The 23173-nt window shown below is 50.1% G+C and overlaps 5 protein-coding genes across 5 annotated transcripts; 2 read left to right on the top strand and 3 right to left on the bottom strand.

The window, feature by feature from the left end:
• Positions 1 to 290: 290 nt before the first annotated feature.
• On the bottom strand, positions 291 to 2818 carry BKA67DRAFT_653048 (elongation factor 2; the record flags this gene model as incomplete). Its single annotated transcript, XM_046106287.1, has 2 exons — positions 291 to 308; positions 365 to 2818. The coding sequence occupies 2 exons, from the start codon at positions 2816 to 2818 to the stop codon at positions 291 to 293; spliced, it is 2472 nt and encodes an 823-aa protein (XP_045963968.1).
• A 1839-nt stretch (positions 2819 to 4657) lies between these two features.
• On the top strand, positions 4658 to 5722 carry BKA67DRAFT_653047 (NUDIX hydrolase domain-like protein; the record flags this gene model as incomplete). Its single annotated transcript, XM_046106286.1, has 1 exon — positions 4658 to 5722. One exon carries the CDS (start codon positions 4658 to 4660, stop codon positions 5720 to 5722), a length of 1065 nt encoding a protein of 354 aa, XP_045963967.1.
• Positions 5723 to 5848: 126 nt separating this feature from the next.
• On the bottom strand, positions 5849 to 6301 carry BKA67DRAFT_653046 (uncharacterized protein; the record flags this gene model as incomplete). Its single annotated transcript, XM_046106285.1, has 1 exon — positions 5849 to 6301. The coding sequence occupies one exon, from the start codon at positions 6299 to 6301 to the stop codon at positions 5849 to 5851; it is 453 nt and encodes a 150-aa protein (XP_045963966.1).
• A 616-nt stretch (positions 6302 to 6917) lies between these two features.
• BKA67DRAFT_510450 (fermentation associated protein) lies at positions 6918 to 16696 on the bottom strand (the record flags this gene model as incomplete). Its single annotated transcript, XM_046097328.1, has 2 exons — positions 6918 to 16530; positions 16599 to 16696. The coding sequence occupies 2 exons, from the start codon at positions 16694 to 16696 to the stop codon at positions 6918 to 6920; spliced, it is 9711 nt and encodes a 3236-aa protein (XP_045963965.1).
• Positions 16697 to 17301: 605 nt separating this feature from the next.
• On the top strand, positions 17302 to 19049 carry BKA67DRAFT_545937 (organic solute transporter Ostalpha-domain-containing protein). Its single transcript, XM_046101358.1, has 3 exons — positions 17302 to 17652; positions 17749 to 17766; positions 17824 to 19049. Exons 1-3 carry the CDS (start codon positions 17564 to 17566, stop codon positions 19013 to 19015), a joined length of 1299 nt encoding a protein of 432 aa, XP_045963964.1. The 5' UTR covers positions 17302 to 17563; the 3' UTR covers positions 19016 to 19049.
• Positions 19050 to 23173: the final 4124 nt, after the last annotated feature.

Genomic DNA, 23173 nt, shown 5'->3' with positions numbered 1-23173 from the left:
ATAGCATCTCTTATCGTCTCAGTCACCAGAAAAGCCAGCTCATACTTGTCTAAACATGTCTCAATTTCATCATAACTACAGGTAAGACCAGATGGATCATAGCTACTAAACAGCTTCACGCTTCTGCCCTCCATATAGCTTTTCTTTATCCATTATCGCATCATCATCTTCGTGACCCTTGGCTTCGCATTTATGTAAGAAGTCCTGGGCCTGTCAATGCGAGGAATCGCCCCAAGGCATCCAAAATGGACGCCGTGAGACAAAAGTCTAACAGCACAGCAGTAAGACGTTTATAGCTTGTCGTAGTACTGGTAAATTTAGTAAGTAAAGCGGCATTAAAAATAGAGTTAAGATGTGAACTTACGTTGCTGACATCGGGCACATCAACCTTGAGACCCTTGCGCTTACGCATCTCAGTAACGATGGTACCGACCTTGGACTTCTCGTCGAGGGGCGAGCCACCAGGCAAGTGCTGCCAGTGATCGAACACCAGCTGGGGGAAGGCCTGGCCGGATGTACCCTGGCGCAGATCGGCGTTGAAACCGAAAGACTCCATGACGGGCAGGTAAGCCTTGATGGTGAAGAGAGGAGTACCGGGACGCTGCTCCTCGTTGAAGACGTGACCTCTTCGGCGGGTGAGGACACCGTAGACACCACCCATGGCGGACTCGGGAACCTGGATCTCGACCAAGAAGACGGGCTCCATAAGAGCAGGGTCGGCGAGCAGGGCTGCGGCGTACAGGACACGGCGGGTAGTAGGGATGATCTGGCCACCACCGCGGTGGATGGCGTCAGCGTGCAGGGTAACATCCATGATGTTGAAACGAACGGCACGCATGGGCTCCTCGGCAACGGGACCCTCGCGGGAAGCCCACTGGAAACCGGAGACAACGGAATCCTTGATTTCGTTGAGGTACTGGACAGCCTTGGACTGGTCGACAAGCAAGTTGGCACCAGTGGTATCGGGACCGAAACACCAAATCTTTCGGGCATCGGTGACATCCCAGCCGAAGTCGTCGGCCAAGATACGGGCACGAGCCTTGAAATCGTCTCGGGGTCCGATTCTGCCGTCCTCGATGGTCTTGGCAAGCTCCTCATCGATGGGCTCGGCAACCATGTAGATACGGTTGTGCTTGTTGGGAGACTTGGACAGAGCAGTGATGCTGGACTTGCCAACAACGGTCTCACGGTACTGGACGACAGGGTCGGAGATGATGAGGGGAACACCGGCGTGGTCCTCCTCGAGATCCTTCAAGCAAATCTCCAAGTGCAACTCACCGGCACCAGCAACGACGTGCTCACCAGACTCGTTGGACATGGTCAGGACACAAGGGTCGGACTTGGAGAGACGCTTGAGACCTTCGACGAGCTTGGGCAGATCCTGAGCGTTCTTGACCTGGACGGATCGCTGCACGACAGGAGAGACGGAGAACTTCATGACCTTCAGGTTGTGGGCGGTGTCGAGGGTGGTAAGAGTACCAGACTTGAGCAAGAACTGGTCAATACCAACGAGACCGACGATGTTACCAGCAGGCATGTCATCAATGGGGTCAACCTTGCCACCCATCATCAGGACGGTACGCTGGATAGCCTTGATGAAGAGATCCTCCTTCTTGCCAGGGGTGTAGTTGGGACCCTGGATACGGACCTTGAGGCCAGACTTGACGGTACCAGAGAAGACACGACCGAAAGCGTAGAAACGACCCTTATCAGAGGTGGGCACCATCTTGGAGACGTAGAGCATAAGAGGTCCCTTGGGGTTGCAGTCGCGGATGGCGATAGCGGCCTCGTCATCAGCGGGACCCTCGTACAACATCTCAGCACGGTATCTCTGGGCAGTGACGGGAGAAGGAAGGTGGAGAATCATCATCTCCAAGAGACAGTCAGCAGCGGGCAAGAAAGTCTTCATGACGGCCTTGAGGAGCTGCTTGCCCTCCTTGTCACGGTCCTCAGCGGTGAGCTTAAGGTCAAGCTTGCTGAGAAGAGTGGCAATCTCCTCCTTCTTGAAGTTCATGACAGAGGAGAAGATCTTGAAGATGGGGTCCAAGATGAACTGGTTGAAGGCACGCTCAAGTTGCTTGCCCTCGTGGGAGCTCTTGGTGGTCCACTTCTTGGTGTGGGGGTTGAAGTAGTTGTCACCCCAGAGACGCTCCATCATCTTGTTACGGTCGACACCGAACTTCTTGGCGTAACGGGTAGCGAACTGACGGATGGTGAAAGCCCAACCGTGCAGACCGGAACCGAAAGCAATCGTACCCTTGTCAGGGTAGACCTGGAGGTCACCAAGAGCCTTGTCAAGGTACGTGGAGATGACGACGTTGACGGACTCGATGGTACGGGAGAAAGACTGGTACAAGTCCTCCTTGGAAACCTGAAGCTCGAGGAGAGCACGATCGACCTTGTTGATGACAACAACGGGCTTGATGCGCTCACCAAGAGCCTGACGCAGGACGGTCTCGGTCTGGACACAGACACCCTCAACGGTGTCGACGACGACGAGAGCACCATCAGTGACACGCAGGGCAGCAGTGACCTCAGATGAGAAATCAACGTGACCGGGGGAATCGATCAAGTTGATCAAGAAACCGTTACCGTCGGTCTTCTGGTTGACGATGTCCTTGAGATCCTCCTCGAAGGGGAGCTGACCGTACAGGGAGATGGCGGTCGACTTGATGGTAATACCACGCTCCTGCTCGTCGGCACGGGTGTCCATGGAACGAGCATCACCGGCCTTTGCGCTGGAGATGATACCAGCCTTGGCGAGAAGGGAGTCGGTCAGGGTAGACTTGCCGTGATCGACGTGGGCAATGACGGACATGTTACGGACTGAAGTGGGACCATTGTTAACAGGGGAATGCGGTCGCAGGAGTGGGCATGCGAAAACGTACCATTGGTAGGCTTGTCCATAAGCAACCTGATCTCGTCGATGGTGAAGCTATTTTTCGTGTGTTAGCACAGCGCTGTGGTGGGCGGCATGCGTGGGCGGCACTTCTTGACAGTCCCATATCAGCGGCAAGCAGCGGGCGGCGTACGATCTACTGCCCAGCTGGTTGCTACGATGACGAGACCGGCGAGTCGAAGCGATTGACTTGGGACTTACTTGACCATTTTGGCGGTATTGATACAATAACCTGCCTATGTGTTGTTTTTGTTCGAAGAGACGAATATAGACCCGGCGGTGCGGGGTTACTGATCAGCCTCTATAGACGAGGAAGAGGATCAGTGAATGAAGCTCTGAATGGAAACAAGAAGACAAAAGGAGCTTGAGCTTTAAAAATGGTGACAACAGTCGCAAGCAACTATGAACACCGGGCCAGCCTTTTGACTTGGTGAGGTTGGGAAAGAGAGGATTTTCGGGTTGGGGGTGTGAGCAGGAGCAGAGCAGAGAAATCTTCTTGGACACAGCAAATCTGATGCGGGGCAAACCCGAACCCGAACCTGAACCGCTTTTGTTTTTCCCTTTCCCAGGCGACTCTGCCCACTTTGCTGCCACTTGCGCTTTGCACTTTGCCCGCCTTGCAAAAAAAGATTGGATTGGAAATCTGCCCCACTAAGCAGCAAAATGCCCAGTCTGAACTGAATAACCCCTCATTCAATCCTCGAATCACCATTGGGTGGTCCAATCACCAGGGCTCCAGACCTACTTAAAGGGAAAAAGCGGAGGAAAAATCATTCTGTTTCGGATACTCACCTCCTTCTGCACAGATGGAAGCAATGTTTTATTGCGGTGGCAAATTCGCCGCCGTACGGTGGTAGGTGGTACGGTACAGTAGCAGTATCTGTGATGAATGTGACTTGACTTGCCCAAGTTCAAATTGAAACTCGTTGGTAACCAACAAGGAAAAGCTGGGGCAGTCCAATATTTATTATTTTAGTATCTGGGCAACCTTCTATGCATGCATCGAATACTTATTATACTTTTAGCTACCGAGCTGAGCTTGGGAGCTTGTAGTGTTGTTTTTTAAGCTTTGTTTTTATTTTTATTTTTTTTTGATCTGGCCGAGTGACTGTTCTGATCCAAGCTGTGCCCCGCACCAATTCGTCAGGATCAAGATCACCTGTGAAATTCACTCTGTAGCCCATGGATCTTCACACTCCAAGCCGCCACCAGAACACGTCTTTTCTACTCGAGAGCGTATCATGATGTCAGCTGATGACTCCTCCCTTTCCACTGACACAGTCTGACAGAGTCGTACCATTTTCAATACCGTTTCAATACCGTTTCTAAACCCCCTTGCCCCACCTGCTTCGAGTATAACCGGGTTTAACGGATTTTAAGCTCTTGAGAAAACTGCATACAAGAGAACCCTCCATGTTTAAAACTGCTCGATTTGGAATTGATTGGTTCGCACAACCTCTATGCAAATGACAGTTGCTGTTGTTTAATACCATCTCCCCATGTTCTATTGGTATTCGCGCGCTCAAGATGGGGCGCCTCCAACTGTGGTGAGTCTCTGCAGTAGCTCTGATAGCGTCGGTGGGGCCATGAGAGCTCGAGAGCTTCTGATGGAGGGGTACTGAATTCAGAAGGGGAAGTGCCTGTCCCGTACTTCGCAACTTGCTAGACTAGTGATAATCGATACATAATCGCCCGGGTTCACAACCCCGATATCTATGATTCAGACCTTGACAGAGTATCCCCGGCGCATGAGTCGCCATGAGCAACCTTCAAGCGCAAGAACACGGAAAGTTGAGCTTTAGTCAAGAGAGCCCCCAAGCACTGCCGTCGAATCAAGATACCACCATGTCTACAACAAAAAGCTTCCTGGACCTCGTCAAAGCGACAGACAACTACCCACTTGTCGACATAGCGCGCCTTCCGTATGTCGAAGAAACCTCCAAGTCCCTATACCGGCTCCTCCTCCCCAACGATCCCCGACCTCATGCGTTCATGCTCCCCTCTGTCGTGCAAAGAATGCCTTGGACATCAGATTTCTCCATAAGCCACGCGATTCCACGCACGGTCCAATTGCTTGACAGCTCAAATGGCGCAGACACGGCCGAAGTTTGTAACGCAGCATTTAGAACAGTTATAGACGCAGCGACGGAGGCTCAAACCTTCCGGGAATTCAACAAGGTATGGCCGGAGGACTATAAGATCCTGGGCGCTAGATACAAAGGAAGGGTCCAACTACTGCGAGCGGCGGCTGGTTTGTTCGGAATCTCCTGCCGTGGTGCACACATGACTCTGTACACCCGTACGGAGTTGGGGGAGCTCAAGATTTGGGTATCTCGCCGCAGTAGACAAATGGTGACATGGCCAGGCAAGCTCGATACTACTGTTGCCGGCGGCGTCAGGGCGGAAGAGTCCCCGTTTGAGTGCATTGTCCATGAGGCCGACGAAGAAGCATCGCTTCCCGAGTCCTTTGTCCGCAAACACGCGAGACCGGTGGGTGTGATAACCTACGTTGCTGAAAGTGCAGCGGACTCGGGCGGCGAGCTTGGCCTATGTGTCCCGGACGTACTTTTTTGCTACGATCTCGAAGTTACCAAAGATGTGATTCCGAAACCACACGACGACGAAGTTGAAGCCTTCTACCTCATGAGCACAGAGGAAGTGAAGGAGGCGCTCCTTCGAGAAGAGTTCAAGACAAACTGTGCTTCAGTCATGATTGATTTTTTCGTTCGTCATGGCATCATTACAGATGACAACGAGCCGGACTATCTGGAAATCGTCACGAGGCTCCATCGCCCTCTTCCGGTTCCGACATCTGCTCTATGAATACTATAGCGCCTTCGGTTCATCGGCCACTAAATAAAGACACCGGCGCAGTAATGATTAACGCAAGCCGTATGCTAACAATGCGAAACGGCGGAGTAGGGCGCGGCTCCTCTGAGTGGTTCCTGATTATTGTCCAGCGTCTGCGATGCACAAGCTCATCCCCATTGTCGTAGGCATAGTATCCTCGAACCCGTTCTTCTCGTACAGCCTCCGACCTGGCACGTCCGCGCCTAAAGTGACATACGCCAAACCCTTTGCCGCATGACTCTTGACCCTCGCGACTAGTTTCTTCAAAATAGCGTCCGCCAAACCCTTTCGCTGATGCTCTGGCAGCGTCGCCATGTCCGCAATCAGGAAATACCAACCCCCGTCCCCGATGATTCGGCCCATCGCAACGGCTTTGCTGGGCGATGACTCCTCGGCTGCGTACACTCCGTACCAGCTGCCTCTAATCGCCGCGCTGGCTTGTTCTGCATTTTTAGGTGTAAGGCCAGACGCTGTGCGTAAGTGGACATAGTCCTCTACGGAGGGAAAGCCCTCGGCGAGAATGTAGCCTGCCGGTAGTGATCTTTCAGCCATGGTGAGCTCGCCGGGCCTTTTGCGCTCTGAGGGTAAGCTGGATGAAGCGTTTGACCTCTTGCGGATTGTGCAATCTAAGAAGGAAAGTTGGTAAACTTATATATTAGCGACTTTGCTTGTGCCTAGATGACTCTGCGTGAGGACTGAGAAGAACTTGAGCACCAGTAGTTGTGTCTTAGAAAAACCCAATTCGGTGTCGTGAGAAGTCTGAGTTGGCCACATGGAAGTTGTCAGCTCATTCTCATGTGAGTTTTGGGGCACCAAAGCCACCCACTTACACGCAGTAGTGTCGGGAACACGAACAGGCAGCCATGCCGGAAGACGCGTCTTACTGGTTATCACAATCAAGTCAGAACACCACAGCGACGCGAAGTCAATTGATCATTTCTCCCGAAGATAATACCATTACTAACCTCATATTACTAATCTAATTTACTAGTGTTGCTCAAGGCCAAGGAAATGCATGCAGTCCGAAGCTTGCTAACATCGAATGCCGCCATTGAACGCCGCGCTATGCAATACCGGATGACTCATGTTTGTTCCTCTTATAAACCCTTGCCTGTCTCCTGTTGATAGATGCCTTGCGCCATCAACACGCCTTTTCTTCCTACGCACCTCATGAGGACCCCAAAATTCTCTCGTATGCATCTTCCACCTCACCGGCGAGCTCCAATAGAGTTACAATGACTATCTGATGCGTCAGATTAGGCAGCCTCTCACGGTGCAGTCCAATCCATTCCAGCGGTGGCGTTGCCTCACCCATATCCCTAAGTTGTGGCGTCTCAATAATAGGTGGCTCAAGAGCGACATACTCGTACTTGGACTGCGGTACGTTGACCTCGGCTGTGATTTTTGTCTGCCCTTTCTTGTCTGCTGCCTTACCGTCTTCGGAAGTCGACGGCTCTGGAACACCAGTAACTTTGATCGCGCTTACTTCGGGTAGCTCACGACCTAATGTTCGAGCCAAAGTCTTTGAGTGTGTCGCCCACATGTTGCGGATGTAGCCAATTCTTGCGTAGTTCCAGCCGACTTCTACTTTACCCTCGAAAGCAGACTTAAAAATATAATCAATGCTTCGAGATTCGGGCAGCTGCCACGTCTGCATGATAGCTTCAACTTTAGGTACTTTGAGAATCGTACCGCCCCGTGAGCCTGTGGCAGAAGCAACCACATCCTCGACTGTGAGCTCAGATATGGACTTGGGCGCTGACACTCGCCGAACTTCGGCTAACCCTATGCGCAACTGGCCGAGTGTGAGTCCCAGGATGCTATGGATGCGGCGGTGTTGCATAGAAGCTGCGAATCGGGCTTGTGCATTCAGAGCTTCGAGTTTGAAGATACGCTTGTCCGAGAAGGTACCAGGAAAGATGCCGAGGTTGAGAGCTTTCAGCGTCACAACGACGTCAGTGTCAAGCGAGATTGGGGACTTTGACACCGCAATCTCATTCGTCGACTTCGTAGAACTGGTTTGGACCAAAGTTGGCTGGGTTGCAAGCGACTTTCGCTTCATAAACTTCTCAATGTCACGTAGCGAATTTTCGAACTGAGATTTTCGCTCCTGTATGAGTTTCTGGAGAGCTTGCCATAGAGCAATACCTGACGCCGCCGAAGTTGCAATGCCGAAGATTTGCACTGCCTCGCCGTCAAAAACAGCCACAAGTCTGTCAGCATTTCCTTCCCTACGTCGCCGCACGTTGTACATGAGGAAATCCATCGAGGTGATGTCAGCGACGAGGAATACTTGATAATCAAAAGCAGCCTTGAGTCTGAACTGACTAAAGCTAACTGATGCTTGAACTCGCGGCGTCTCGTTCAAGGCCGCTTCACGTTCAGGCCACTCTATTGATGTCCGCAGTCTGAAGTCTTGCAATGCCACGAATCCGCTGAGACGCCCGTCACAATCGACACCGATATTTTCAAAACCAAGACATAAGTTTTGTTCCCAATCTGACGTCTTCTTCGATGACATCCAGAAATCAGAGATGTCGAAGGTTGATTTTCCTATTGACTGGCCAAGATCAACTTTGACGTTCAAAGCAGCAATAGATATGGTGGCGGTCCAGGGAAATGCAGCTGTCGCTGCCACCTGCTGGTATCTTTGCACAAGATGGCTTTGCGTCGCATCTGGTGATGGTGTAGAAACAGGTGCTGCCGTTGCTTGTCTAACTCCCCGAGGAACCCAGATCTCGCGAAACAACAAGAAATCCTGAAGCTGCTTGGCATTTATATCAACCTTCATCGGGCTGACCTTGAGGATCGCCGAGACACCGCTGGTGCCGCTGACATGCTTGCTGTTCATGAGAGAGAGTACAACGGAATCAACTTCGAAGCGACCAGTGTGTTCCCGAGAGTACACATGTTGAACGGACATCTGAAGATTTGTGAAAGTTCCGGAGATGGCAAAGAAGTTGCCATGGTCAACAGAGTGAACAGTGTTGACAGTGATGTAAATATCATCAAAGCAAGCAGTAGCTGCCACTCTGGCAATTGGTTGACAACTGAGTGTGAACTCTTGCTTGCAGATGCGCAGTCCAAGGTTGAGCTTCGTCCGCCCCAGAACCGCACTCGGATCAGCCGTGAGGATGCTATCTTCCTCGGGTAGCTTCGGCTTCGACGCGTGGCCAGTCTTACTAACCACAGAGGAGGGAGACGCGGGTTCTTTACCATGATCGCTCACGACTTCCTTGATGCTCGATGTAATGTCCATGACCAGTGGCACAACAGTGGGGTAAAGGATGTTGCGGGAAGCATCGACCTTGATTTCACCATAAATAGCTGAGTCTTCTTTACCATCATCTCTGTACTCAATCTTCCATGCTAAGCCAGGCGAGCGAAGCACTGTGCTACTTCCGGAGTCATCAGCCGTGAATTGGCCGTATTTTCCAGCCATGGATGATCGATGCGCTCGTGACAGAAGAGGACCATCGGCACCTTTATGCTTTCTATTCGACAGGTTGACCACAGCACCCGCGAAATCTGCATCCACGAGGCATGATTCCAGTCTTTTGCCCCCAAATATCGTTCGTTGACGCTTCTCATGGGGTTTCACAGCAGGCTTTTCTGTAACAACAATTGAAGTCCAGTTCGCAGAAGCTTGTCGTGCATTTTTTATTGAAAGACCAATCGAATCAGCCAGGTGTGCTGCCGGCACTATAAATCCTGACGTTAGACGCAGATCTAAGGACTTCCCGACAGCTTGGAACGCGAGTCGACGTGTATCAAGCGTCGACACAAATGCCACATTGAAGATGACCTCTGGCAGAAGTGCTGAGTTGTGTGATTGCTGCATCTTGTCTTGGTCAGGAGGAACCATCTGAAGCTGGAAGTTTTCAATAGTCAGCTTTGCTGTATTTTTCTTCCGGGTGGCAAATTCAATCCTTTGGAAGGAGAGCACGAGATCTTCCTCGCCACCAACAGGCTCGCTTGTAGGAGTAACAAGCCAGCAGAACTGGATATTAGTGATCTCGAAGGAGTAAAATATAGATGCCAAGAATGAGTCGAAGATATCGCTGCTGTCCTCATTGTCTTCTTGATCATTAATCGTGATACGAGGTCGAGACTGTCGCAACCTTTTCTGCAAGTATTCAATCTCTCTCATAGAATCGAGGTCTTTGATCTTGTCACCCATGTAACCCAGGACATCCACAAAAGTAGACACTGTGTCTGCTGAGAGGTTTACCTGCAAGCCATCACTTCGAAACTCGAATGATCTGCGATCTGTTCCATCCTCCAATTCCCTTGTTGTTGCAGTGACGAGAGCACCGAAAGATACGTTGCCACAGGTCCTCATTGTCTCCTCGCTGCCCCCTTTTTGAACATCAAATAGAATTCGACGGAGATTAACATGTATTTCAGGATTTTCAAGAACTGGACCACGAGAATCAAGTCTGTTGGCCACTTCGAAGTGAACGCTTGCGAGGCAGAATGACAAGTGAGCCATAGGCTCGTTGTCGGATTTGATTGGAGCATGACCGAAGATTTCTATTCCAGCCAGTGTGGCATGAACAACATAGACTAATCTCTTCGCCTCAGACTTAGGAGAAGTCATCAAAGGCACATCTGGAGCGGTAGGGGTGTCTCCGAAAACCTCCCCGATGTGCTGTCGTAGCACTTTGCCCTGTTGCTGCAAATCATTGATGGCATTGGATACCTCAGGCCGATTGAGGGCACTCAATAGGCTATAGACTGCAGACGCATCAAGCTGTATGAGCTCCACTGAAGCAAACACTGTTACCGAATGGTCCTCTTGGCCCATCTGACTCGTTATGCGACCATTTGTGGGCGGGATTTGCAACACAGAGATGCTACGAAGCTCGTTGTTAACCCTTATCTGCATGTTATGGGAATTCTCTTTGATGTCAAAATCAAATATGATCTCCTTGCCAAAGTTGGCCGCCATGGCGGCTCTTGCCACAACGCCTTGGATCGTATAAGTAAGGGAGCGCAAAAGCGGGATTGTAATTGTATACGACTTGAGAAACATTGCTAGATTGACGTGGACTGAGGACAAGCGCTCTGAAATTTTGCTTTTTTGAGGTGCAGATTCGGGGGTTGTGGGAAGTTGCTGTTTGATCTGGTACAGTTGAGCAAGCTCGTCTCTTACAACAGTATCGAGCACTTCTGAGAGCATTGTTGGGTCTTGTTTGACGACCAGTCTCAAATCCTCGCTGCTTGCAGTCGCTTTTATTGTGTGTACCGAAGTGAAGTTTGCTAATTGCAGGTCATGGGAGACAAAGACACTCGGACCGTGTAAACGAAGAGTACCTAAATGTTGTTGATGGCTTCGTAGTTTCGTTGTGACAGTATCGCATGCAAGGATTGCGTTGTTATCTGTGAAGCCATCCCGGTTTGCCATTAGCACCGAGATCTTCATGCCGTTACTCTGAACATCAGACTTGAGATTGACCGTTTCCAGGAATATTGACCCTTGCCCAAGACCAAATACGACATGGGTTGAACTGAGCTGCTTTGGCTTGCCGGGTTGTGAAGATGGCCTATCGACAGGTGCAGTGCTTTGCATTTTTGTTTGGGTGTCGGATTTGATGTATAGACGTAGAATATCCTCAGCTAATTCAACGAGCTCCCAGTTGAGGTTGACACCTGCCTGTGCACAATATGTGTTCACAATGGTCAGAAGACCTTGGGCGCTACCTGTGGCCTTCTGAGTCTCGTCCAATTTCGTCGACTTGGAAACTAGCCTTGTGGTGATGTCCACAACATAGATCTGATTTTGTTTAGGACCAGGATCCAACACGAACGCACCCTCTTGTAAGCGGAGAACGGCCATCATAGGGGCTCTGTCCAGCATCAACTGCGCAGCTGACACAACTTTCCCAAAAGTATTGTTCATGAGCTCCGAACCGTTGATGTTATCCAGATCCCAATTTCTCCATTTCTGGAAGGCTGCTGTCACTTTTTGTCTGGCATCATCGGGATAGGTCAGATTGGAGGCCAAGCAATCCAGTCGTAGCTGCTCCCTGGTTTTGATGTTTGACGCAGTCCATAGTTGGCGAAGTCTTGAAGCAAGCTTCCATGAATCGTACGTCCTCAAGTGCTCGTTCGCTGCTCTCAGAATTGCCGAGGGCCTGACGATGAAAGACGGGTCTCCGACTTTATTGCTTTCCACCATCAAGCGATACACAAGGTACTTGATGCGCTGGTCGCCTATTGAAGAGACATCGGAAAACATAGATGCCGTCTCAGATCCAAGTGTGCTACTTCTGTGAATAAGCGCGGCCAGATATCCGATCTTATCCGAGGACGACGTCGTGCGGAAGCTGCCAACATCGCCATCAATGTACGTCACATCTTTGGAAGCCATCGAGACTGAGACGCGCTCAATATTGGCTTTGACTGCCGCATGAGTTTCGTTGAGACTGGCGAATCGTTCTGCGGCCGATACTTCAGCGGACTCAAGCCGAAGGTGAAATGAACTTCTGGCCTTTTCATTGTTCATTCTCAGCTGGGAAGAAAGTGCTTCCGTACGAGCAGCTAAGGCAAGTTTTGTGATGGAGAAATCGTACTGATCTTGTGCATCTTGTGAAGGAACTGGCGAATCGAGATCAGAGCAATTTAGAAATCGCAGGTTTGCTTGGGGAATCCGGACTACAAAATCTTTAATACTACCGTCAAGGCTTTTCTGTTTTTGAGCATCGAAGATGTCTGACATTGATTCAATTTGCAGGCCATCGAGAATGTCGTCGGGTTCCGTCGGTTGCAGTGCACCAATCAAGGCAGCGATGTGCTTCAAAGAAGTCGGATTAAGAAACGCAGTTACGCCTATGGGCAACTCAACGAGAAAACTCGAGTAGGCCTTGCCTTCACCCAGATGCTCCGGATCTATGTCTTCAAGCCCAAAAGGTGTCGGGTCAGGAGCTTCCTCAGCCTCTTGTTCTATGCTTTGGAAGGCGGCCTCCCTTGTTTCTGGACGAACATTCTCAAGTGGGAAATATGGAGCAACGAACTGGCTTGAGAACGCGACCATATTATGTGCCATATCTTTTCGATCAAAATGGCCCGCAGGCTTGTCCTTGAGAGGTGAGCGCCGGCCGGTAGAGGCAGAATAGTCTTGGAACAGTGGCTGTGTGCTCCGAGTATGTTGTCCAGAATTGGAAGCTTTTCGACCCATATCTGTCGTGGGCTGCAAAACATTGATTGATCCAGGCCGTGTCATGCCCTTATCACTCATAGTTGAGAATGACAGAAATGAGCTCTTGCGGTTCAAAGATCGTTGAGCATGACGAATAGAACCTAAGGAGGAGAGTGTCTCTTTCTCGGCGTGCTCATCATTAAGCACAACCGGTTGTGGTATACTAGGCACGCTCTGAGCAGGCTCATCAACGGCATCGGGGATATTGGAATCAAGAAATTGCGGTAGCAGCAGGAACTCTGTACGACGTGTACGTTGGTCTTCTCGGCGAACCAAGGCTTGCTGTAGTTTTCTCGCCTCTGTGAAATCGGATTTCCTTCCAATCATGCCGAATGTGATACTTGTCTTCAGAACCCCGTCCGTTTCCACGTCGCTATGAAGCCGCGATTTGTGCCTCGCAGCGGACTCGGAATTGACGCAGGCAATTTGGAGGCTGGGAACCTGGACGTTAGCTCGCTTGGAATAATGTGACCTAGCCCAATCATTATAATTCACATCGATATGGTCAGTAGATAGCAGAAACGCCGCGTCATCCACATGTAACCATAGTTGAATGGAGTGAACAAACACGCGTAAGAATGTCACATCATACATGACCACGGAAGAGTACGGTATAAGAGCGTTCTCATCGTCGTCAAGACAAAAGCCAAATGCCTTGCCACCATTCGCAAGCACTGTCAAGAATTCTGTCGTGCATTCGCCTGTGATGGCTCCAATGGATAAATCCCAGTTGCACATATAAGTAGGCTCAGTCGGGGGTAAACCGAACAAGCGCGAACCGTAGATTGAAAGGCCGTCAATGTACATCTGCGTACTCGAAGTTGTGCTCGTTGGACTGACTGCACCATCTTCATCATTGCCAAGAGCAAGACTCAAGGGGCTCAGATTGAGGTCAAGGTCCATGTAGTAGTTAGTAAAGCGGAGATCAGCCGCCAGCCCAGCTCCTTCTATAGTTACGTGGCGCTTTGCAGAGTATAAGTTGGCGGGTAGAAGAACCTTTGGGTCGTCGCATCGAATACCCAGCACGACATCTAAGTCGTTAGACTTTTTATGCGGCGGGCGGGTTGCGGCTTCAGCGTCTGGGTTGGTTGTTTTGAGACGCAGAAGTTCTTGGTACTCATCCAGAGTCTTAAAATGGACATGGTCACCAAAGTAATTGTCTTTCAGCTGTAAAAAGTACCGAATAATGAAGCCATGAAGCGTGACAACAAGCGATTGACCGCTGGCATTGAGAACGAGAGTATCGGTATTGGCTGGCGATGTCGTTGTGTTGTAGTGGTATTTGCCGTCAAGTGCCAGATTCTCTAGGTGGCCGACATCTTTCGAAGTCAGAAACGTTGCTTGCGTGTTCCATGTTGGTAGGTGCAACGCAAGGTCAAGCATATCTGCTTGTATGTTGAATGGTACCGCGTTCTTGCTAGGACGGTATGAGTCTAGAGATATACATGTATCCGCTTTCAGCAACGGGCTGGATAGGACTAGATAGGTGTTGTCCTCCATTTCAGTTGGATTGTTAACGATGTTCACATCGTTGACATTAAGATATAGTTTGAGGTTGCGGAATTGGATGTTTAAGAAGTACTTAAAGGGGACAAATAGGAGGTAGTCCTGGGGAGGACCGCTTCCCCAGTCATCAATAAGATCAACAAGCAGAAAGATATGGTCTCTGAGTATGAACAGCTCGAGATCGTCGCCGGCAACGTCAAAGGTCCATTTGCGCAAGCTGTTCCACTTGAGCGGATTAGACATGTCGCACGAGATACGTTGAGCGCCTGACTTCCATAGAGTGCCGTGGTTGACGCTTGTCGAGATCTCAGTCGAGGGGAGATTTACGTTCAAAGTGTTATGATAGCCTGAAGAGCTAGCTAACATGTCCATCGAGTAGGAAATAGTAGCATTTGCCGCAACTTTGATGTCAAGCCACCCATAGGGACGCTGTTGAGCAGCAGCGCTCGCAGATTTCTCCTTGTTATCTTTCTTGCCTCGTCCCTGCTCCTGCTTTTGATGCTGCTGCAGATCCGCAGCCGTTTTCTTCCATTTCCAATTTTTGGAATCCTCTCTGGTTGGGATTCTCAGGGTGACTTCCTTATCGATTTCCACATAGAGTTTAAACTGAGTTGGGATACGGTCTGCGCCAATCTGAAGTCTTGTGGCTGCCTTCCCATCCTTGCTCAGGGAAGGATTAAAAACTCTTTGCAGCTCAGCTCGATGTCTGTCTGCCCAAGGACCGTAGTTAATAACGCCGCCACCGAGGGTCAAATTGATCGCCCAGGCAGGAGGTGCCGCGCCATTGATATTGTCACGTTCATGCCCAGCTTCTAGCATACTTGAAGGACCCTTTACTACTTTACCAGGGACGTCCCAGAAGATGGTAAGGACTGCTTCGGGGCTGTCGATGACTGTGCTTACAGCAGCATACTCTATGGACGACCATCGCAGTTTGTCATTCTCCTCGTCGTCGTTGAGATACCTGGAAAGCCCTTGCCAGTGATTTGAGCCAGGCAGCTGGTTTTCTGCGTGTGTTGTGCCATGTCTGGAGTGCACAGAGAATGATTCGACGGATGATCTCCAGTAGGGAACCATATCGCGTAACTTGCCTAGCACTCTCCGGCGGTGCCTTCGAAAGAATGGACGGTACCGACCGGGTCCAGTGCCAAGAACGGCCTGCTTGTCTTTGACGGCCCTAGTCAGTTGGTCTTCCTGGTATTTTTCATTTTCCTTCATCTCAACCACTGGATGTTCGAGACGTATCTTGAAAGTTTGCCTATAGGGGTCGGGGGTTTCACATCCTGACGCATCGATCTCGCCAGAAAAGGACTTAGTTTTGATGATGAGAATACTCTTGGTGTTCTCATTACCCATTACTACAGCACCTTTGTCACATTCGAAATGAATTGGAAGAAGCTGCAACATCAAGGGCATCTCACTGTCGCCCGTGGAGGCCCCGTCGTCCTGGTTGGCCAAAGCGGAGGCAAGACGATGAGCATCAGCGGAAAGTTTCTCTTCGTCAGATGTTTCCGAGCGCCTCTTGTCGGCTGAGACTTTAGAGTCCAGCTTGTTGAGCTGCTCCTCAACCTTCTGCGAAGCCTTCTGCAACCTCTGCCGTGGATGATTATGCCCCTTGTCTGAATCATCGGCATGCTGCTCGTCCAGGTTGACGGCGTCTGTCATGCCTGCCAGAAGGGAGTCGTAGACTGGGGTGCGATTGTAGATGAACCACTCTAGACCGGAAATGGCGATATTGATACGGCACGGCAGCTTGCTAGACTTGTCTTTCGGTTCTGCAGGATTCTCGGTATCCTTGTTTGCGGCATCGTGTTCGGGCTTAGGCAAGGCAAGATCGACATCCCTAACCCTCCATAGCCAGTAAGACCAGGTGATGTATCCATTTTGGATCAAAATGGTCTCGTTGTTTCCGTGGTAGCGAAACCCAGTGAAGAAGATTCGACCAGCAAGTAGAGAGACCTGCAAGGCTTGGATATCGACCCATATCTTGTGTTTGTGCCATGTGTAGAGGCGAATGAGGTAGGATACGGCGGATGCAAATACCCTGTTGAAATAGTTGAGAAAGAAGATGGAGCTGGGCCGGGCTCATGATCAGCAGATAGTCCGTGGTCAAGGTCAGTCAGGTAGGGGCGGGCGACATACAGCAAGCCGCAGACGATGATGAAGGCGAGGAAACTAGGGTTGAAGTTGGTCCATCGCGTACTCGGGTTCTCATCTTGCCCAGTGTCGGCCGCAGCCATGGCTGCGGTATCTCGAAGATCGAAGAGCTCGTCGGCGCCTTCCAATCGCGCCAATGCCTCGTGCCTCGTACCACTACGGCACTGCTACCACGACTACCTCTGCCGCTACTACTGCCGCGTCGGGTCAAGAATTGCAACTATGCAAAGCCTGGAGCTTCGGTCCATAGCTATGTCGAATGGCAATGGTGCGTTAGGTTCAGATGGCGAGGGCTCGCGTTGCTGCCATTCACGCTCCTCGTTGGGCGTGGTGTGGTTTATTCTGCTTCTTCGTTTTCTCTTTCGCCCAGCAATACTCCGTACCCTGCCGCAGCTACTCGGATAAAAGATGAGCAAGCTGCAGATGAACGACGGGCGAGCTGCAGTCAATCAGGCGAATTCGTCTTAGAACAATGACGCGCCCCTCTAAGGTTAGCGTATTACCCCTGCTGGGAGTCTGGCTGTGCTCACCTACAGTGTCTAGCGTCCGTTGGCTCTGCAGCTTCCCTCAGGTTAACCGGTTAGGTTAGGGTGATCCCCCCCCCCCCCCTTGTCACCCGTAGCGACGCGACGCTCCAATCTTCTGGCCTCTGGAACAAGTGGTTACTGGATCTTCGACTTGGTCTGCTGTGTAACTAACAGATTATACAGGGCAGCCCACCTGCCCCCCAGCGTCTAGCCCAGCCGTAGACTAGATGACGGAGCTTTCCAACCGCTCCATGTCCCAAGTGTTAAAGCACCTGCAGCTTGCTCACCTCCTCCACACGTCGTCACCACGAACCCTCCCCATTTCTGGCTGCCTAGCTATGTTCCAAAACATCATGCGCCACGCCTCCAAGACCGCACATCTCGTCGTACCTCTGCCCTTCTAAGGGTTCTGTCAATGAAAACATGGCCGGCGGAACTGGAGGACGATTCCAGGTCAGCGCGACAATTGTCGCGGGTGTTTGCTCACTGGCAGCCACCTTGCTCTCCATCGTGTAAGTGGTACATCCTCCGCGCGTGGGCCTCGTTTTGATGCACCAACGCGAGCACAGGATACACCAACACAACTGAATACTGACAGGCAAATGCAGCTCTGTATGGCTTCAACTGTACGTCTAGCCCGTAACCTAACCCAGTCTTATCGCCCCCTGTTGATCCCCTCGCAGCAAAAACTACCGAAAGCCCCTGCTCCAGCGATATGTCGTGCGCATCCTGTTGATGGTGCCCATCTACTCCATATCATCATGGGTTAGCATGATATCCTTGACTGCCGCCCAGTTTCTCGACCCCATAAGAGATGTATACGAGGCCTTCACCATCTACACCTTCTTTCAACTCCTCATCAACTATCTCCACGGCGAGCGAGCACTCATTATCATGACACACGGCCGAGCTCCTGTAGACCACCTCTGGCCGCTGAACCACGTCCTACCAAAAGTCGACATTTCCGATCCCTACACATTCCTTGCCATCAAACGCGGCATCTTGCAGTATGCTTGGTTGAAGCCCGTACTGGGTCTAGCGGCTATCATCATGAAAGCTACTGGCGTCTACCAGGAGGGATACATCGGTGCCTCCTCGGGCTACCTTTGGAGCGGCATCATATACAACATCAGCGTCACTGTCAGTCTTTACTCGCTTGGACTGTTCTGGGTTTGCATGCACCATGATCTGTTGCCGTTTCGCCCAGTCCCCAAGTTCTTGTGCATCAAGCTCATCATCTTTGCTTCATACTGGCAAGGCTTCTTCCTGTCCATTCTTGTCTGGCTTGGCGCGATACCGGACACCGTTGAGGGCTACTCATCAGACAACTTGGCAGCTGCCATACAGGACGCCTTGATTTGCTGTGAAATGCCCATCTTTGCAGTCGCGCATTGGTATGCCTTTTCCGCCCGTGACTTCACCGACAACACGATATCGGCCGCAAGAATGCCCGTCAAGTATGCGGCACGTGACGCCTTCGGTATTGTCGACCTGATCGAGGATACGAAAGAGACTTTCCAGGGTGACAAGTACAACTATCGTGTCTTTGACTCCAGCGGAAAAGTCATTGCCCACGAGGATTCGAGCTCCCGCTTTGCAAGAATGGAGCAGGGCATGCGTTATAAGCGTGGAGGCGAAGCGAAGTACTGGATACCACGACCAGAGGAAGTTCGTGGAGAAGTGACTGCAAATACACCATTACTAAACTCTAACGGGGGTCCCAGCGGTTCCCAACCAAAGTTCAGCGCTGGCAATACGGACGAAACAGACATCGATGCCAAGGATGAGGATCTTTTCAACAAGGCGCGAGAACTAGAATTTGGTGACTGGAATGTTAGTCTGCTCATTCCTTCAGAAACAAGCACATGTCACTAACCATACCACAGTATCCCGTCGTCACGGCAAACATACCAGCAAGAGAACGCTGGATTGGTCATTCATCCGTATTTCAAAATCCGTCGGGCGCCTGGAATGCCGCACCTGATGGCCGCCCACTTGCACGTACGCAGTCAAGAACATCAAGTACGGAAACCCTTAGCAACAAGCTCGACAAGGGCAAGGACATACAAAAGAAGAAAAAGAGCGCCATTATCAACACACCGTCCGCCGGAAGTGCCGCACCAATTCCCAGGCCTGCAGCAGAAGAACAGGAGGAAGAGCAGAAGAATGGGCCTCTAGGTGCTCCCATACTTTCAACATCCGATCCCCAAATCTTGTTAGAAGAGGCAGAAGAGGAAGAAGAGGAAGACATCTTTCAGGTCGGCGAGCCAACTCCCGATGGTGAAAGTCCAGGAGCCGAAGAATCTCGACAGTGGACGAATGGCACCAACGACACTCACGACGGGACTAGCCCGCTGTATGGCAGTGGGAACGAGGAGGAATTTTCAAATCCTTGGGGAAGCAGTCACTGATTAGCTAAACATCGGTCTTTGTTTGACACGGTTAGATACCCGGGCTTCGTTGCATATACGATATGGCGCATTTTCAGCATTGATAACACAAGTGTTTAACCATCCAAGAATTGTTTTGGCTGATAATAATATGGTTGAGCGCGCATGAGATATCATAGAGGCATCATGCCGACCAAGCCCCTTACTGCGGCCTTCACAAATATGTTTTCTGTTCGGAGCAAACATATATGTAAGGGAATGATCCGCTTCAGTTTATCTCGCTCTGAACTCCACCCCTCGCGTGGAGTGTCAGTTTCCACGGGAGTAACCAGCCATCGCTGGAAGAATTCAAACTTGCCCACTATCAGGACGCCGATGTATTGTTCAACCGCAATACACAGGCATTTGTATCTGTTATATGTTTGGTATTTGATAATTTCGGGACATATGGCACACTCTTGCCGGTAAATCATTAGCTTGGAAAGGTAACGGATTGGAGGGGAATATGGGCAACTCAATAGTAGGAAGTCCAGGCTACGCAGCTATTGACGAAGTATTTAATCGACTTGAACATGGTAAGTCTTCCAACCTTGGTGTGGGAAAAAAAAATGAAAAAGGGAGAATTCAGATTGAGGAAGGTGGATTTCCGTGCCTATATTTCCTCTCCGAAGCGTATTTTCGCCAGAATAATGCTTTCGTATTTGCAAAGTTCGATCTACATGATTTCTGAGGGAAATCACAGTAGAATGATTAGAGCCAAGGCGCAATGACAACTTCACTGACCCAAGAATGTTATGGTGTCTCGTTCGAAGAGCTCGTGCTTTGTCACAAAGCCATCAGCAGTTCATTATGGGTCACAACAGTCCATCCATACCTTGGTCGCGTCACCAGTGATAGGTGGCCATCACCCGTAGGACATTGTCGCATGAGTTCCTTGACGTCGATACGTCGATGGTTATCTCAGGGGATACCAATGGCTTGGGACTGTCTAGATGAAAGTCTACTTTGAGCTATAGTCTTTCTTCATGGGTAACGCCGCCTTAGTTTGGACTTGCTGCAGCTTGTGTGCGTTTTCGGGTAACAACTTCGCTGGAGAGCTGGAGTGGGTGAAAACCAGTGCTGCCGCTTCAATGCTATCGCAAGCAGCATATTGCTCTTTCGAATGCCATTTCACTGCCATATCCGCTGACCTGGAGCTTTACGATGGTATATATTAGATGCGACGTCCAAGTGGCCTGACCATGGAACCTGACCAAAGCTTGGCGCCTCCCTATTCCAATGCACGAAATATAACAAACGATTCGAGCTATCATAGTCCCTAATGTATTTTCCAAACAGCTAGCACTGGTGTCTCCGGTGTGTCACACTGGTGGGGCATACAACTATACTGCATGGCGGTTATTTGCATTCTGACTTTTTCTCTTACAGATTTCACCTTACCATAACTCAGGTCGTTTGCGATTCAAAGTACACCCTGGTGCCTACCACCTTGACCAAACTGCTGACACACTCGTCTCGTTTAATTATTCGGCGTTTTCAGTCACATCTTTGTGTGAAAATAGTATGTTCCCTTGACTCCAAGTATGAATCTAGCCACGCTGGGGGATTTACCATGGTAATGACAGTCTGGTGGTGGAGAAGCCTGGCTCTTGAATGATCATGGTGCGGATGCAGTTTACAAGGATCAGTACCAGGTCTAGACTCTGACGTTGTTCGCTGTGCCCTTGCTATCTAGGATAAAGACGAACATATTCTCATTCCCTCAATTGCAAGTGATGTCGGTATCAAAGATACCATGACAGCAGTGGAAGAAAGTGGTGATGCTATATAAATAGAGCGCCTAGTTTTCGAAGCTCAAGTAGCGTATGCTGCGGAACCCTTGGGACAACAGGCTACCCTTGTATATGCAGGGTGGACAGTCTACAGTACGCACCTGCCACTCATTCTGTGTACCCTTGTGGACCACCTGCTTCGTCTTCCACCGTCCATTTCTCGCACGTTACTCAACGTTATTGGCCTCGGAAGCTAGTGCTGCACGGAAGGGGACAGTCGAGTCATTGTAGCGTTGCATCGGGTACTGGTGCGCGGTACGGGACGTTGTTATACATTAAGCCTTTGTAGGCACGATTTCGACATGGCTTGAATCTCACTGTGGGCGTGAATGCCAGTTTCATCCCAGCGGCATTCTAGTGATACGGGAGATAACTCTTCTGAAACCCATGTTTGGCTATGAAGTTGGAGTTATGCAACATAGTGATGATCTTTGACTGAGCACGCTAGGTGCTGTAGATTGCAAAAACTCTGGTGTTTCTTGGTACCCCAAAGCAAGTTGAAAAGCGATATTCTAGATGTTGTGGAGTCTATTGCTATTCTGGTTCTAGATACGGGTTGCATCAAACTGCGGCATCTCGCTCATACCTTCGTCATGACTTAACTCATCAACGAAAATGTGCTCACAAGAACTCTTCTGTAGATGGACACCATATATATCATTATATATGTGCGGAACCGTTCAGTTTTCAAGGCCAATTTTATGCCTAATATACCGAAGACACAAATGAGGGACAAGCACAGAACATTGCCACTTATGGGGAACAAAGAGAAACAGGAATGGACAAATGAGTCGACATAAAGCTAGTCGGGGACAAGAGAATACCGAACTACATGTGGAAATAGTATGTGAATTTGCTCTAGACTACCTAGATCGGTTGATGTCGTATGAGTTGTAATGTGATCTGGCCGTAAGTATTAATACCAGGCTGCCGAGCCATCTGAGCAAAAGCGGTCTCATGGATCGAAAGTCTGTGCGGTTGAGCCATGGATTCAAAAGTCCCAGTACGTATCTTCTTCACACGGGATACGAAAAAGACACCAGAATTATTCTAGAAGTCTGGCTATATGTACTTAGTGGGGACGGTGTCGTGGGGGTGCCTGTCAACGGTAGATTGATCGTCAGGGACCGAAGCTTGAAAGCTATTGAATCTGCGAGGACCCTGCCGAGATCTGTGTGCCAAAGTTATGAGCAGATCTGGAAAGATTTAACCTGGGTATCTTGAACGTGCATTGCATACGGTTTGGATGCGTGTCGAATACTTGCAAGTCGCTTTGGATTCAACGGACGTTAAGTCTATGACCTCATCTCATGAGTAGCCATTGGTGAACATACTACACCGCTGGAATAAAACTCCCAAACCATTTATTGGGATCACAAACGTTCCAAGTTCCAAATCCTGAGAGTGATGGCTTCGATGTGCTAAAAGTTTGTGACGTCATGCAGTACACCTGATATACAGTACATACTTGGTCAGGATTAATAGTGGGGTCACCTTGCCCGGTGCTCAGCTGATAAACGTATCCCGCTACATGTGTACATGCAGACCTGAAGCCTGTGTGCTATGGCTTATTACCATGACTAGCAAGGCAGATACAGTGCTCAGGCGCGTGATAATTTTGAATGTTATCTTGTTCCCTCGGGAAGCTCGCAGGGCTTGGTGTTGTGTGACTTTCGGTGGTTTGTCGATCATATGCGAAGCGGATGGTGTGCGGATATCTGGTCCATTTGATAAGCTTCACAGTGCAATGCCAAGCTTAAGACGCGATTAGTCGTTCGTATGAGAACTCGATATGCAAACTGGCTGACCGA

The sequence above is a fragment of the Truncatella angustata genome (assembly GCF_020726525.1).
Source record: "Truncatella angustata strain MPI-SDFR-AT-0073 chromosome Unknown BKA67scaffold_1, whole genome shotgun sequence".
NCBI classification, from domain to species: Eukaryota; Fungi; Ascomycota; class Sordariomycetes; order Amphisphaeriales; family Sporocadaceae; genus Truncatella; species Truncatella angustata.
This window is presented reverse-complemented; position numbering and strand designations above follow the sequence as displayed.

Bases quoted from the DNA above. Each gene is read 5' to 3' on its own strand.
- BKA67DRAFT_545937 (XM_046101358.1), top strand. From the start codon at position 17,564: ATGGCCGGCGGAACTGGAGGACGATTCCAGGTCAGCGCGACAATTGTC.